This window comes from Copadichromis virginalis, linkage group LG4, assembly GCF_057382275.1.
Source record: "Copadichromis virginalis isolate Kocher_CV1m ecotype Utaka linkage group LG4, C_Virginalis_male_GT1.1, whole genome shotgun sequence".
Lineage (NCBI taxonomy): Eukaryota > Metazoa > Chordata > Actinopteri > Cichliformes > Cichlidae > Copadichromis > Copadichromis virginalis.
In genome coordinates this window covers 19,060,282-19,076,895 of record NC_140621.1, presented here as the reverse complement: position 1 = coordinate 19,076,895, position 16,614 = coordinate 19,060,282, and the positions used below count along the sequence as shown (strand labels likewise).

Genomic DNA, 16,614 nt, shown 5'->3' with positions numbered 1-16,614 from the left:
AGTTTATATAAGCCCAAAATGCTTTATACACTCAGGTTAGTAGCTGTCATTTTAATTAGACACTTTCATACACGTGCTCACGTTTGAGCGGCAGAAATTCAAAACAAAACTACCTCAAAGTTCAGTAACCTAAATATCTTACGCTACTTTTTGTCACGTGATATCTCTTTTTCTTTTCTTGAACTTATGAAAAGCGTTTGCGTAATTAAAAAACAAAAAAATAAAAAATACAGGGTAGCTACGACAGACACGTTTCGGGGCCTGCAGCGAGTTAGTGTGTGGGAAGAACTGACACGACTAGCTGCCGGCGAGCACGCGCGGGTGAGTTGACGTCACTGGCAATTCCAGCAACTGGGTGGAGCGAATCGGTAACTGCGGAGAGGAGACATTTCTGAACTTCACAGCAAGTTTCTCAGTTAAAACAAAAGCTGCGTGTTCCTGCAGAGCATGGGCGGCTCACATCTCAGCGTGTCTCACCCGGAGGTAAATCATTTGTACCCTAATAATACTTAATATTTACTTAGAAAAAAAAGAGATCATAATTAAGGTTTAATAGAATTTGAGACTGAATAAAATGCCGAGTGTCTGGTAATTCGGTACTTATCACAAAGCTGCTCCCTCCTATCTGGCAATACGCCTATTTTTGTTAATCACCAAATGACTTTACGCTCCACTGCACCCAAGAGGAAGTCTGAAACTGTCAGTCTGTATGCAGTTGGGCTATTTATGCCAGATGTTGTATTTGTGATACGGATGTAGTTACCCCACATGTTGCAGCTACAGGTCAATGCGTGAACTCTTTCTGTAAGACCAACAGAGTTTTTGACTATGTCTTGTGATTGATTATTATTGTTGTTGTTGTTATTTTGTATGTGAGAGTTCCTGATGAATTTGGGCTTTTCGCAGGCACTAGATGCCCTTGTCTAAATGTGATGGCCAGACCTATAACAAGGTGGCTTCTGTCCATCTTGGTGACCAGTGTCTCTGCTGCTGCAGCAGGTAGGCCTGTTCAAAAGCGCTTGTGCACAAATACTCATAAAAAGTACTTGCGCCTGCATTCAAAGGGAAGTGTTGTCGCCTTGTACCCCACAACTTTATCAACTGTAATAACCACAACACTTTAACACCCTGTTACACTAACCCACTTAAATGCCATGCTATCTGCAGTGCTGTTTTCTTTACAGTCATGTTTACTGATTATTTGATTAATTCTGTACTTTGAGAGGTTTTGCTTTATCATAACCCCTAAATGATTTGTTTTTCCTGTTCTCTAATGCTTTAGAAATTCCTTCTTTGTACTGCTTTCTTTGTTTAGTAATACTTTGGTTTAAAATCTTAAACTTAAACTTGTAGACACTCACTGTGGTACCGCTGTCCTGACCTTCTCTATACATTTTAAGATTAGAATCATCACCCCATCATTCCCACTGATTTTCAGTCCAGTTCTGGTGTAATTTGGCATCCCTCAGCTTTTTCTCCCTGTTTCACCCTTATTGAGAATTTTCAGCCATTCTTCCACTGAGACCATTTCTGATAATGCTTCAGTGAACAGTAGATGAATCACCTGAAGGGTCAGATGCATCTCTCAGGTCATTTTGTTTGTTCTGGTCACATTTTTTCCTGTTTTTGAGAACGTGAGTTTCCAGTAGTGTCCGTCTGCTGTAGAGAGTTTTTTAGGCTTGACAGTTCTTCTTTTGTAGTTTTGTAGCTGTAGCTTCCTCAAATTTGTTTTAGGACACACTGCACACTATGCCTAAATATGCCATGTTTTCAGCTAAAAGCTCTTTTGGAATCATCTTACAAAAATCCTATTTTATGCCTGTCAAACTAGGTTATATTTGATATTTTTCTTAGATTTAACTAAAGAAATACAAGCAAATTATTTGTTTATTAGACAGGCTGCTTGTAAAAAAGTGGCTAAATACAATAAAAAATGGGTTTTTGCTCAGTTCTGTGTTTTATGTAGGCACAACACTGGTTCGTCCTTTGACTTTGATCCCTTTTTATGCTTGAATGATTCTTTGGTCAGTGTTAAGTGGCCCTAAAAATAGTGTGTGGACATTCCTGAGTGAAAAAAGGAACAAACAACCAAAGAAAGAAACATGTTCCAAGAGAACTAGACCACTTTCAAAGGTTACAAAACAGTCTGGCTCCCCAGATGCAACATACAAAGAAAAGAGGGTAGCTCAAGACTTTTGCACAGTACAAGGGAATGGTTGCAGACTAACCAAGAGCAGACCAAGTATATTAAAGCTTAATTTTCACATTATTTTCCACTTTTCAACTAGGCACATGCAAATGCTATCCATAAATGAATGAGTATTTTAGTTCTTAGTAAAGGACTGACCTGTACAATAACAGAAAATGTTAGTTGGGAGCTTTATGTGCATCACATTTTCCTGAAGCTGAGGACACTACATCAATCTCAACACATTTTTACTATTTATTCTCACTATTTATTTATTTGGTGGCCCATCTATCACACCTATCAGTCTTTCCTCATTGTTTGTGCTGTTTTTAAAGAGAAGTGGTCATAATTGACTAGACTACACTTGTTTTGGATCCAAACTGCACAAACTGCTCATTTCCTGTTCTGCAATCTGCTTTCCTGCAGTAGTCGGCATATATTGAATGGGTTACTGCTAAAAGTGTAGAGGCTTACAAGAAACGTGTAAAGGTGGCAATCTTGCGATGAGTAAAATCAAAGGTATGCGTGTGTGTGTGCGCACAGATAGACGGATGCGCGCACATTTTTTTTCTTGTGGTTGAGAACAGTGTTAGATCTATTGCTTTCTCCCCCTTTTCTTCATCATCTCTCACTTCCTGTATCATTTTATAACAATTATAGTCACCTTTGCTAAAAGCCTTAACTTATGCAATCTTATTAAATGATAATAAATGTGGAGAATATGGTTGGAACTGACGGTAAATCAGTCGTGTTCACTCTTATTTCTTCACTCATTACATGTGTCTGAGTTTGTGAGTCATTGTAGCTTCGCAGTCTGTCACACAGGGTCAGTTTGCTTTACTGTGACTCGTGGGGATATTACCAAATATAGTTTTATTGCAGACGTTTTGTCACTTTCCTTTCTTTGTCTTTTGTTTCATTGGTTTTATTTCCTAGGAAATGAGACAAAGGAGCTGATTTAAAACACATCTGGAGCTTTTTAACAGTAAAGCTGTTATAAAAAGCTAAATTAGCCCCCACTAGCAAGACGCAGAACCACATTAAATATATTAAATAAATACTCGTGCTGTTAGTGTGTTTGGGTTTTAGCAGCAGTGAAGGTGACTGGTGTAGCAAGACAGAACTGCCAGAAAGTGACTAGAGAAGGGAGCTAAGGCTGGATTTTGGAGAAGGGAGAGTGCATGTTGGGTAGGAACAGTGTGTGGTTTAAGTAATGTGGGATCTTGAAGTGGATGAGTGCAGGCTGATTAGATGGACAACGAGGTGGGAACTCATTGCAGTTTATTTTTTCTGTACTTCATCTCTCCTCTGTCTTCCTGCATTCTGTGAGCTGGGAGTTTTTATATTCAGCGTGCTGCTGTGTTGCATCAGCGTAGGTTTTTGGTTGAGCAGTATTGAAAGGACAAGTTGTGGAACACATCTGGGAAAGATTTTGTGCATCACTGGCCGAATTTCCTGTACTTTGTTCGTATTTTTAGAAATGTTTGATACTTTTCTACATCACTTTATGTTAAAAAGATCTAGTTAAAGTAATGGAAAACACACAAATCAGGCACTGAGTGGACCTCACCTGCCACTTCGTTAAGCACACCTTGCTAGTAGTGGGTTGGATCAAAGTCTGCCTTTATTCTTCTTGCAAAGATTCAACAAGTTGCCGGAAACATTCCTCACAGATTTTGTCCATATTGCTACAATGGCTGCAGATTTGTCTGTCGCACATCCAGATTCAGATCTGGTGACTGTGGAGGTCATTTGAGTGTAGTGAACTATTTGTCATGTTCAGGAAACCAATCTGAGGTTTGTGATGTGGTGTTTTATCGTGCTGGAAGCAACCACCTGACTCTGGGTACACTGTAGTCATAAAGGGATGGGCAGAAACAATACTCAGGTAGGCTGGCCCAAAGACTGCTAAGAGAATTTCCCCCACATTATTACACAACCAGCAACCTGAACTGTTGATACAACCCTGGATGAATCCATGCTTTTGTATGCCAAATTCTGAGCCTGCCATCTGAATGAGGAAGCAGAAACTCCTCTATTACCCAATTCTGGTAAGCCTGTGTGAATTTTGACCTCAGTTTCCTATTCTTAGATGACAGGCATGGCAGTTTGACAAACAGCCACACCAGCCCATCTGGCACCAACAGCCACATTGAAAGTCACTGCAATAACATTTCTCCTTCATGCTAATGCTCAGTTTGAACTGAGCATTAGCATCCGGTCATCCCGGATCAGAGGATGCTGATTTTCTATGTGATTTGATGTTTGTGTTAACAAGAAGCATGTAACAGTTTAACTAATCAAGTGGCCTCTGAGTTTATAATTGAAACAGACTTTTGACCTTTGTCAGCTAGTACAGCGGTCCCCAACCCTCGGGCCACGGTCGTTTGGTACCGGGCCACGAGAGTTGAGGCTCGGGTGTAAAATTTATGGTTTCCAGAGTTTTTATCGGTTTTTAGCGTTGTTTTTTATCGTTTTTATCGTTAACTCGGTTTCCCTGGGTCTTTTCCTGTGTGTTATGAATAAATCTTCTTTTTTTGGTACCGGTGCTGGTTTTATTTTGTTGTATTTATCCAAAACACCATAAAGAACGGTCCGTGAAAGTATTGTCGGACATAAACCGGTCAATGGCGCAAAAAAGGTTGGGGGCCGCTGTTCTAGTATTATCCCTGACACTGAGGGCTCAACATGGATACAAATGTATTTTATTTTCTGTCCTCTTTAGTGTTTAGTTCAGATCCGCAGAAAATCAGAGTATAAAATGCTTAAATATGTCACCCCTTCATGTCAGGGATTAATTATGTTATTCAATATTAGAAATATGTGTTTCTGCTCATATTCACCTCATGTTCAAGACTTTCTGCACATTCAGAACTTTTCACAAAGCCTGTGGTTATAGAGAATTTCCTTGTCAGTTATCCAAGTAGCAACAGTACTTCTAAACCTGGGCTTAAAAAGTGGATCGTAATCCTTGTAAACATGACCCCTGTTTGGCAGCCCACAGTTGGCAGTCAGCTAAAGTAATCTGAAATGCAATGTAATGTTCTCCCTGCCTTGTCGGTATAAGCCCCACCCACCCCCTTACGGGTTCATGTGGACTAAGTGTGGCTTTACCGTTCCTACACCTTCCCACGGTTCACCCAGACCTGCCCACAGTGGGACTACCTGGGCCTGTCTGCTGGGACTGATGCTTTTGGCGTCTTTAGTGTAGTGGTTAAAACGTTTGCTTGGCAAGCAAAAGGTTAACAGTTCAAGTCCAGCCGAAGACACAGATCCCTTTGGTGTGTGATGACTCTGCCAACTCAAAACATTAGGAACTACGTGCTGTGGCGAGAAAGTCGCTGAAAGCTGCGTGAGTTAAAAAAAAAATAAAAATACTGACACCAAACCTTCTCTTCATCTTATTTCGTGGCTCCTCCATGGGATGTGTGTGCACAACATAGACATTCACTAAATTGGCACAAAAGATTTCATGTATAAACTGTACAAACTCATATCTGATATAGTTTTTTTTTAATTTAAAAAAAGTCCCACTGTTGGAAAAAGACCTGCCTCTGAGGTTTATAGGAGTAATCCCTCTGCTTCTTTCATTGGGGCGATGTGTTCCCTGAGTGCCCCATGGACTCTATGCCTGTGCCTTGAAAGATCGTCTGCCCACGTGTCCCCCCTACTTTGTGTTGACAGATTTGGGAGGGTGTGGAATCATGGTTCAGCGGATGGGCATAGGCTAATAATGCAGCAGCTGTCTTTAATGGAAAGCGGAACTTCAAATCATAATCTAATGCAAACTAGACAGCTGTCAGAAAAACCATGTATTTAGTTTATTACAGAGACACTTTCTAAATCATTATTTGTAGGTGTGTGGGCTTGATTTCACTGTAAAATGACTGTATATGAGTGAGCATGCCTTTTTCTCATCACCTTTACTTGCATCTTGGCCTGATGGAACACAAGAGGAAGACGTAGAGAAAGGAGTTCAGGGTGTACAAACTAAGAACTGTTTTTATTGAGCAAGAGACAAACATGAGGAAAAGGAATATGGAAAAGGAAGGAATGGGGAAAAGGAAGAGGAAAGACAGAGGAAACAGTAGGAGTGAGGAAGCATTAATGGGAGGAAGAGAACAGTGAGAGGTTTGCCTCTTTGGACTTCTCCTCTTTGGAGCTCAAAGGAGGGATATCCTCCTTCTATCTCTCACGGGCAAGAACAAAAGCATCCTAAACACACAAAGGGAAGCGGGTGAAACAAAAAAGCAGATATGAACTCACGTGAAACATAAAACATAATGAAAGTGGGTCTGAAAATAAAACAGGAAGAAAAACTACAAACAAAACCCAGATTGGTAACGATGACTTGTGTTTGTCCTTTGTGTTTTTTCAGATCCGCCAGCTCCTCCCTCTGATCTTGAGTGCTTTAGACCATGTGACGAGACAAGCTGCCATGTGGACATACAGTGCACCTGGGATCCAAAGTCAGACCCTAAGATCCCCACTAACTACACCCTGCACTGGGAGCCAGCTCATAACCAGTAAATAAAACCCATTTTTTACAGCTGTAAACAATAAGAAATGCCCCCTGAATTTGTCTTGAACTTCTCCTGGTGTCATGTCTCGTCTGGTCTTTTCTTTCAGCGACAGCCATGTGAAAGGTGGGACCAGTTTAGACGGTCGCATTCCTCGAGAGGACTTCTCCGGTGGAGGAGAACTTCGGGTTTGGGTCGAGGCCGTTAACCAGAATGGCTCCAACAAATCTCAGCCGGTCGTCTTTAACGTCGAAGGAATCAGTGAGTCAGTCCCACAAATACAAACGCCACCACAAACGGCAGTAATAATGATCAGTTCCTAATACCGAAAATTTTTTGATGTTTATCTTCAAATGATTGATTTTCATTTAAGTAATATTAAAGATGAAACTTTTTTTTTCACTGCTAGCCAAGCCACCCCCACCTAAAGACATTACAGCCGAACCGGAACCGTTGGAGTTTTTGTGGAACACTTCCTGCATAGAGTCTTCTGGACGCTGTCACATTCGATATCGGACTAAGGGAGAAACAGACTGGCCAAAGGTGTAGTGCGTTTAGGGGTTTTCTTCCCCATTAACAAATGAATACATGAAATAAAGTCCTTAAAAAAGCTTATTAGGCAAGTTAAATTGTATAGTTTGAGAGACAAAAGTGTCATCCAGTGAAATTATGCTCAAGCTTGTTTTTTTCCTCTTGTGCAGTTTGAGGATGAAGTACATAGCACCTACGCAGTGGAGGAACCGGACCTTTTTACGGTTTATGAATTCCAAGTTCGTTGTGACTGTGGTATAGGATTAATGAGCGACTGGAGTAAGATCCATAGCGTTAGGAGCGCAGAGTCAGGTGAGAGTCCTCATTTGGAGTAATAATAATGATGATAAAAATAATAATAATAATAATAACTTAGATCTTTATGGCACCTTTAGTGGAACCTAAGAAATGTCACGAGGATTGCATCACTTTCCCAAGTTTAGCATTTAAGAACAATTCAAAAAAGGTTCATGTTTCTCTGGGTTTTTTTGTTTTTTTGTTAAAAAAAACCTCTTTAACATTCTTTCACATATTACATCAGAATTGGGAAGCCACTTGAATTGTAGCTGATTACTGTAGTTTTGCATTAAACTGTAACTGTTCTCTTAGCTGTTTTAGTGGCATGTCTTTCGTGCAGCTAGAAGGAAAATGTTGCCTTATCTCCCTGGCTTTGTCTCTTTCTTGCAATGCCACTCAGACCCTGTTGGAGAAGTGGATTTATGGAGGGACTGCGGTATTTCCCCTCTAAGCTCTGACTGTTTTCTGACTTGGAAGGTAGGCTGAGAACTAACTCGCTCACTCTGTCTCACCACGAGCCAACTCATCCCTCACTCTCCTCGCCTTTTCTCCATTCCCTCCAGAGTCTCTCTGATTCTCAGGCACGTGGGTTCATTCGTGGATATAACCTCACAGTTTCCTACAGCAACGGCTCTAAATTGCAGATGTCCACGGCCGAGCCAAACAGGCAGTACGTGCATGAAATTGTGGAGCAATTGTGCAGCAACGGTACCACAAAATGGTTCCTCAACGCCACTCTGAAGGATGTGTCATCAGTCAGCATAATCGCCTACAGTTCTAAAGGTGCCACAAAGGAATCGTTTCTGAATATATCAACAACAGGTAAGAGACTGTGCAGACTTTCATAAAAACTACAGGACGCTTTGAAGCCCCTAGCGGCATCTAACCATCTCCGATAGGGGATACATTTAACCTTAAGCACTGGTCTCTTGTTAAGGTAAAGAAGAAAATGTTCTAAAAGTTAACCTCGAGATGAATAAAGAGAACCTCAGCGTGTCCTGGGACCCACCGTCTGACGTCTCCGAGCTAGAAGAATACGTGGTGCAATATAAACAGGCAGGATCTCCACCTGGCCGAGAGTTTGACTGGATAAGAGTGAAAAAAAGCCAGAACGGAACATTTTTTAAAGGTCTGTAATGTGTCAAACCTCATTAATTAAAAGAGTTGTTGTTGTTATGATAACTGTTGATTGCATTTTGAACCCTGTTGTGTGTTGTATGTCTCCACCTACAGGTCAGTTTCAGGAGTACAAAGCATACCAAGTGTCGGTGTTCAAGGTATTGAACAGCAAGAAAGTCCTCCATCTCTTCACAGAGATTGGATATTCTCGTCAGAAAGGTGGCGCTCTCTGCTTTGTTCCTTTGATGGTTTCAGGCCACTGTAGCCTCTTTTCTCTCATCATAATAATTTTTTTCTTTTTTTCTTAATCAGCTCTGTTAGCAGTGCCGTCATTTAAGGTGGAAACTCTCACTGAGACTGAGGTGACTCTTCACTGGAAAGCCATTCCTCTCTCCGAGCAGACTGCCCGGATCTGGTGCTACGAAATTGGATACAAATGGTTGGATACGCAAAAAGGTATATAGCAGCAAACTATGTTACAGTTCAGTTATTTCTGGCTGATTTTTGCAAAGCTAACTGTTCATAGTTAGTAAAGAAGATAGCATGCATGCTTAAAATATAAAGCACATTACATATGAAGGGAAAAAAGACAGAAAACAGGATAAAGATTTTTCTGGGTTGTATTTATCAAACATCTCAGAATTAGTCCTATATAGCATAATATAGGACTTGGCTTTGTGTTTTAAATGTGTTCCTGATGTATTATTTCTGCCTTAAGCTCAGGTCTTGTACCAGAGGTCTGGGATTTTGAGGGCTCCGCACAGTATCTTAACTCTTCCCAGGACATTCCCCGAATCTGCTAAGGCCACTCTCTCAGTTTACACCCCCTAACGGTCCCAACAACCACTGGGTCCACTTTGGACTTCCACGCCTATTCCTTCAGCCACTAGTACATAGCAGTCGTCTTGTGCTCCTTTTCTTTTTTCTAGCATTGCTATCAGCTGGGATCACGTCATCTATCACAGCTGCAGTCCCCTGATGCTTGTCAACCACCACAGTGTCTGGTTGGTTGGCCAACAGCTGTTGGAAGTCCCACAAGACCTTAGCCCTGTTGTTCCACTTTCAGAGGTGTGTCCCACTGAGACGTGTGGACTAATACTTACGTGACCCAGATGTTCCTGCACTGTATCCCAGCCACTTGGATTGTGCTTCTGACTGTACATTGTCTTAGGGTGTGAACGATAGGTTCAATTGACATGTACCATACTCGAGAAGAACTTCCCTCCATCCCCTCTCCCCTGCAGGCTTGCACTCACATTGCGTTTAACTGTCTGGGCTAATTCACTGAAGTTTCCTTTAGCGTCACAAATACTTTTTTACTCTTAGATAAAGCTTTTGCAGAACCCAAGGAGCTCATGATTCTGTGCATTTTGTGGCACCCATAATGTGGTGGTGCACCATCTTGCTGAAAAAACTCAGGGAACGTGCCAGCTTCAGTGCATAAAGAGGGAAGCACATCATCATGTAGCAGTTTCAAATATCCAGTGCCCTTGAGGTCTCCATTGATGAAGAATGGACCCACTATCGTTTTACCCCATATACCACACCAAACCATCACTTTTGTTGTTCCAACAGTCTTGGAGGGATCCATCCAATGTGGGTTAGTGTCAGACCAATAGCAGTGGTTTTGTTAGTTAACTTCACCATTCACATAAAAGTTTGCCTCATCACTGAACAAAATCTTCTGCATGAACTGAGGGTCCTGTTCCAATTTTTGTTTTGCCCATTCTGCAAATTCTGTGCGCCGATCTGGGTCATCCTTGTTGAGCTGCTGCAGTAGCTGGAGTTTGTAAGGGTGCCATTTGTGAGTAGCTAATATCCGCCGAAGGGATGTTCGACTAATGCCACTCTCCAGTGACATGCGGCGAGTGCTACGCTGTGGGCTCTTGCTGAATGAAGCTAGGACAGCCACTGATGTTTCTTCATTAGTGACAGTTTTCTTGCGTCCACATTTTGGCAAATCCAACACTGAACCAGTTTGAACACAATTTCGATCTGCTCCTCATGTGTTAACCTCTTTGACATGTCAATGGCAAAGAGAAACTTGCAAATAACTCATGAAAGAATAAAGTTACGTTGAAACCAAGCACACCATTGTTTTTCTTGTGACATTACCAATAAGTTTGATGTGTCACATGGCCCTCTTCCTATTGAAAAAACAAAAGTAGTATCCAAGATGGCCGACTTCTAAATGGCCACCATGGTCACCACCCATCTTAAGGAGTTTGCCCCCTCACATATACTAATGTACCACAAGCAGGACTTTAATATCACCAACCATTCCCATGTTATTACGATGTATCCATTTAAATGGCCCACCCTGTACTACTGAACCCAGTGATTTTTATGGGGGCAGGTGTGGGGTGCAGATAGGAATGCTACTAGATTTGCACTGTGCTCGAGTCCAGATGAACTGTGTCCCAGCCCACCTTTTCAAGCAAGCAATGGCAACTTACCACTGCCTCACTTCTTTTCTGCCATATTTGCAAGAACTTTCACAGCCCAACTTTATTGACACCCGCAGCATGAACGCATGACAGGAATGTGCCGTGGTTTGTAGTATTGGACCTCTGATTTAGGATTTTTTGGAATATAAACTCTGGTCTAATAATTAGAATTTTCAGTTTTTGATTATAGTTTAGAGTTCTTAGTTTACTTTCAGTGTTTTTCTTTATTTTTGTAATCATAGTAGCCTAATGCCTTTGTGCTTTAGTCATTTCATCATAGGTGATGATTTTACAGTAGTATAATCCTACTAATTTCATCTGTCTGACATACGTGCATTATTAATGATTAACACCTGATTAGTGACTTCCTGCTCTGACATATTTGATAAATAAAGACTCAATAACTTTGATTACACACGTAACCTCACTCCAGACATTTTCTCTCTTTCAGTGTTCAATGTAAATGCTTCCAATGATCATCAGCCCTTCACGCTCCGTGATCTCAGTCCAGGCGACTATGAGGTGTGGATGAGAGCTATTACTGAATTTGGACGTGAAGCGAATGCCACTGAAACATTCAAAATAAACCACCAGCAAGATATGTATGGTAGGTAGAATGGGTTTGACGTTATGTTTGAAGTTGTTGTTGATTTTTCTTTATTTTTCTTGCTGGATGTAACTAACTTAGGGTGTAATGGATTGTGCATTGTTATAAGATATGAACTATTTATTATTTCTCTCACAATGATCGCTTCTCCCTCTTTTTTTAGGGTTATTGATACCAGTTCTGTCTGTTGTTGTGCTCCTTTGTGTGTGTTGTATTTTACTCAGGTGAGACGCTCATCTTAAACTTATCTCTGACATCATATTTGAAGCACATCACAATTGTGTTACGTACTGTTAACAAATACTTTTATATTCTGAATAAATGTTGAATAACATGAGAAATATAGTAAAAAAAAAATATCACAGTATACCAAGGACACAAAACATATTAAATTCAAACTCCCTCCAGTTTTGTCTTTATGAACATAGTTACTTCTACTTTTTTATGAGGTGATCTCCCAGTCTAACATATTTGCTGTTTACTGTCTTGTCTCTGGCAGCGTTTGTCCAGGACCAATCAAAGCATGTCCACTGATATCTTCGTGCACCTATGAGAAAGTGCCTGATCCCCGCAACAGTCACATCTTTAAACAGATGAAGCATCAGGTTAGACTGAATGAAACGTAACTGCGAGGTTTCTATAGACTCCTAAAAGTCTTAATTTTTTTTACTGTATTTGTTATAGTAAAAGCCTTAAGTTATATAAAAAAACAACTTTAATAATGGTTTCAAAAATCCTTTAAAAGATACTTTCTGGTATTGTAAGTAATTAACAAAATGGCTCTTTATAGATCTGTATTACAGAAACAACAGCAGTCATTCTGTGATGTGAAAAAGAAAGTTGTCACAGGACTGTATGCAATCCCATGGAAAACTAAGTAGACATCATCATTCAGCAGCTTGTAGAGCCACATTTAGCAACAACTTAAACTGATTGTTTCCTGTATGGCTATCAGCATCTCACAGTGTTGTGGGGGAACGTTGCTTCAGTTGGTTGAGGTTTGTGGGAATTTTTTTTTAAACGCAGATCTCTTAAGTTCCCACCAAAGCATTTCAATCAGGTTTAGCCACTGCAACATGCTGAGTCTTTCCTTTTTTAGCCATTTGGTTGCAGATTTGCTGCTCTGCTTCGAATCATTGCCCTGTTGCATGACCCAGTTTGGAGCATAATTTACTATACAGAGGAGCTCATGGTGTCCTGGTCTGGCTCCAAAACAATCCCAAGGCTACTAATGACAAAAAATAAGCTAAATCAAGACCAATACCAGTTGATGCATACAGGTCACTGATATATAAACTTGGCTCAATGATAATCAAGAAATTGTTTTTTGTTTTTTCTGTCTCTCTGTAGTTTAATGATCCTTTGGGCTGGATATGCATTCCCGTCTGTGAGCCACAGCCCAAGATCTCTGTGCTCGAAGTTGTAAAAATAAAGTCCCCAAATTTAAACCCTGATGGATTAGTAGGACCAGTGACAGGAGACAAGTTTTCACAAGATGATCAGAGGGAGGATGCTGTCCGAGAGGAGAGTGGAAGGTTGGACCGCAGATATGGAAAAGAGCCCTACAGCAAAATGGTTGATTCCGATGAGGAAACGAGTGGCAGCTCATCAGAGAAAGAACAGTTCACGTCTGGTTACGAGCAACACTTCATGCCCTCTCCTTTAGAAGTAAGTTTTATCAAAGCCTCACACCTGATCAGAGACATTATTCTCATTTTTTTCTTTCTTTGTTGTTATTTATTGACTTTATTTAAAAAGAGCCAGTATACAAATAGTAAAGTAATACTATTTTACCTCAGACATACAGCTAAGCACTGGTCCAGGTCAGTCAGCTCACTGAAATTATTTCTTTGCGTCATCGGATGTGCTCCCAACTCTGCCAGCAAGAGCTCAAACTGCCCCGCTGACAACCTGGAATATGTACGAAAGAATCAGAATCAGAATACTTTATTGATCCCTGGGGGAAATTATTTTTTGTTACAGTGCTCCATTATAAGCCAACATTAAGACAAGACAGACAATACGCTAACTAAGAATAGTACAATATATACATATATATACATACATACATACATACATACATACATACATAAGTCACTCATAAATAAATAGCTGGAAAAGAAACATGTGTAGCTGTAGCAGCAAACAGTGTGTTAAGTGGATGCGTTGTACAGGGAGATGGCCACAGGCAGGAATGATTTCCTGTGTCGTTCAGTGGTGCTTTTCGGTAATCTCAGTCTCTCACTGAACGAGCTCCTGTGACTGACCAGCATGTCATGGAGTGGGTGGGAGGTGTTATCCAACATTGTCTTTATCTTGGACAGCATCCGCCTCTCCGACACCACCTTGAGGGAGTCCAGCTCCATCCCCACAACATTACTGGCCTTACGGATCAGTTTATTGAGTCTGTTGGCATCTGCGACCCTCAGCCTGCTCCCCCAGCATGCAACAGCATAGAGGATCGCACTGGCCACAACAGACTCATAGAAAATCCTGAGCATTTTCTGGCAGATGTTGAAGGACCTCAGTCGCCTCAAAAAATAGAGACGACTCTGGCCCTTCCTGTAAAGTGCTGTGGTGTTTTTAGCCCAGTCCAGTTTATTGTCAATGTGTACTCCAAGGTATTTATAGTCCTCCACAATGTCAACACTGACCCCCTGGATTGAAACAGGGGTCAAGTGTTTCCTGGTCTTCCTGAAGTCCACGATCAGTTCCTTGGTCTTTGCCACGTTGAGCTGCAGATGATTCTGCTCACACCACGTGACAAAGGAGTCGACCACAGCCCTGTACTCTTTCTCATCAAGCAGCTGTGATACAGCTTCAAGTCCTGGATTAAACCAGGAAATTCTCTCTGCTGCTTCCTTCTCGTGAGAATTGGGTGGACCCAGGATCTCAGTTTCTTACTTTTCTAGTTTAGAAACATCCTGATTGCTTGATGTCAACTTCATTTTTTTCACTGTGTGCTTTTTGAGGGCAGATTTTCTCCCAAAATGCATCACTTTTGGTGTTTGTATACATTAGATGACAAGTTCAGATCACAAAAATTCAGAATTTTGTGTGCTTGGTTTGTAATGGCCTGTAGTCTAACTCTGTCATGATTTGCAGCTTTTGCATTAGTATACGACCATATCATGTTTAGTTTTTGTTTTTTATTCCACTATGATGTCATAATTCTGCCAGTCTTATATACACTTTGCAACTAAAGGCTCCCTTATTTATTCAAATCCTTTTTTCTCTCTCTCTGTAGTTTAATGAGTCCTTGGACTTTATCTGCATTCCCGTCAGTGAGACACAGCCCAAGAACTCTGAGGGATTAACAGGGCCAGTGGTGGGAGATGAGTCCTCGGAGATGGAGAGCCCAGATGATCAGAGGGAGGGTGGAAGAGAGGTGTACAACAAAATGGATGATCCCTATGAGGAGACAGGGGATTTCTGTAACTCATCAGAGGAAGAACAGTTTACATCCGGCTATGAGAAACACTTCATGCCCTCTCCTTTGGAAGTACTCTAACATTGGCTATATCGCCACACCTCATCTGGCACGTTGTTTGTTTGTTTGTTTAATATACGATTGTTTAAGATGGAAAACCTCTGGATAGCCTTTTTCTTGAGATGCCTGCAGAGCATTTGGGTCACTGGAAAAATTTGTCTGCTGAAGCTGATTTTATGTCTCTCTCTGTCACAGTTTTCAGCTTTTGCATTAGTTTGTTCCATCTAATCATATCATGTTTATTGTTTATTTTTTGGATACTTTTTCTATTTCAGTTAAAGTCGACTCGCTCTGCATCCCACACTTTGCCCAGCATTGAGCCTGACTATGACAACACCAACAGCAGTATTTTTAAGAGTCGAAACATTTGCAGGATGTGCAGTAGTTTACAATAGTTTATTTCGAATCTGCATATTAACCCTAATCAAAGTGCACAGAGTGACAAATTATACTGACACCACCTGCTAAAACACTTTATGGTATTATAAAGTATCTCAGGAAACTCAATAAAAAATAAAAGTTATCTGTACAATTATAAAACTGTGCTTTAAACAGATGTTTGTTTGTTTTTTCACATAAAGCGTCTTTAGGTAACACTGGATCTAATTTTATCATATCCATGACCTGTATGAAGTCACTGGAAATAGAGTCTGAATTTGTTGCTATTTACTCACACACATGCTCTGTAAATGCCATCCATCCACTCTATTCCAATCCAATCTGGGTTGTGGGGTAAATGACAATCCTTTGAATTTGATTTTTAAATGATTTTGAGTGTGTTGGAAATATTAACATCTTTCTTAGTTTTTTACATTGTTGTACAATATACTTTATATTTTGATAAATAAAATGTCTGTCAAATACATGTACAGCCATCACATTTGATTTAAATTACTAATATTGACTGTTTAAGCAACACCATGCTGGAGGAATATGGTGTAACACACAATTTAGGTGTAATGATTAGAGATTACACTTAATAACAAAACCCAAAAGGCCATAATTGTAACACATGGTTAAGTTGGTTGTTATAGATAGATAGATAGATAGATAGATAGATAGATAGATAGATAGATAGATAGATAGATAGATAGATTGATTGATTGATTAAAAGTATATTTTGGATTATGATTGCAGTTTTAAGATCAGAGTTGGGTGGAGAGGAGTGTCAGGGATGCTTTATGACAGAAGGATAGCAGCAAGAGCGAAAGAGAAGGTTTACAAGATGGTAGTAACCTGCTATCATGTATTGTTTGGAGATGGTAGCAACAACAAAAATAAGTGAAGATGGACAAGATTAGAGGGACAGCACTGGAGACAAAGTTAGAGGCACAAGGCTAAGATTTTTTGGACATTTACAGAGGAAGGATAGTGTTGAAGATGGATCTGGCAAAGAAGGTGACCACAGAAAAGAT

The 16,614-nt window shown here is 40.5% G+C and overlaps 1 protein-coding gene across 1 annotated transcript; it reads left to right on the top strand.

Annotated features, from left to right (window-relative positions):
• The first annotated feature begins 352 nt into the window (after window positions 1–352).
• il12rb2l (interleukin 12 receptor, beta 2a, like) lies at window positions 353–16,064 on the top strand. The gene is made up of 16 exons (XM_085453987.1): window positions 353–483; window positions 907–999; window positions 6,567–6,714; window positions 6,818–6,969; window positions 7,118–7,251; window positions 7,410–7,551; window positions 7,937–8,013; window positions 8,100–8,358; window positions 8,474–8,665; window positions 8,770–8,874; window positions 8,968–9,111; window positions 11,554–11,709; window positions 11,873–11,933; window positions 12,209–12,314; window positions 13,060–13,377; window positions 14,957–16,064. Exons 2-16 carry the CDS (start codon window positions 933–935, stop codon window positions 15,218–15,220), a joined length of 2,325 nt encoding a protein of 774 aa, XP_085310113.1. The 5' UTR covers window positions 353–483; window positions 907–932; the 3' UTR covers window positions 15,221–16,064.
• The last annotated feature ends 550 nt before the right edge of the window (window positions 16,065–16,614 follow it).

Excerpts from the sequence above, each read along its gene's own strand:
- il12rb2l (XM_085453987.1), top strand. The coding sequence starts at position 933 with ATGGCCAGACCTATAACAAGGTGGCTTCTGTCCATCTTGGTGACCAGT. Across the intron at positions 1,000-6,566 it reads TGTCTCTGCTGCTGCAGCAG|ATCCGCCAGCTCCTCCCTCT; the intron begins GTAGGCCTGTTC and ends GTGTTTTTTCAG. Across the intron at positions 6,715-6,817 it reads TGGGAGCCAGCTCATAACCA|CGACAGCCATGTGAAAGGTG; the intron begins GTAAATAAAACC and ends CTTTTCTTTCAG.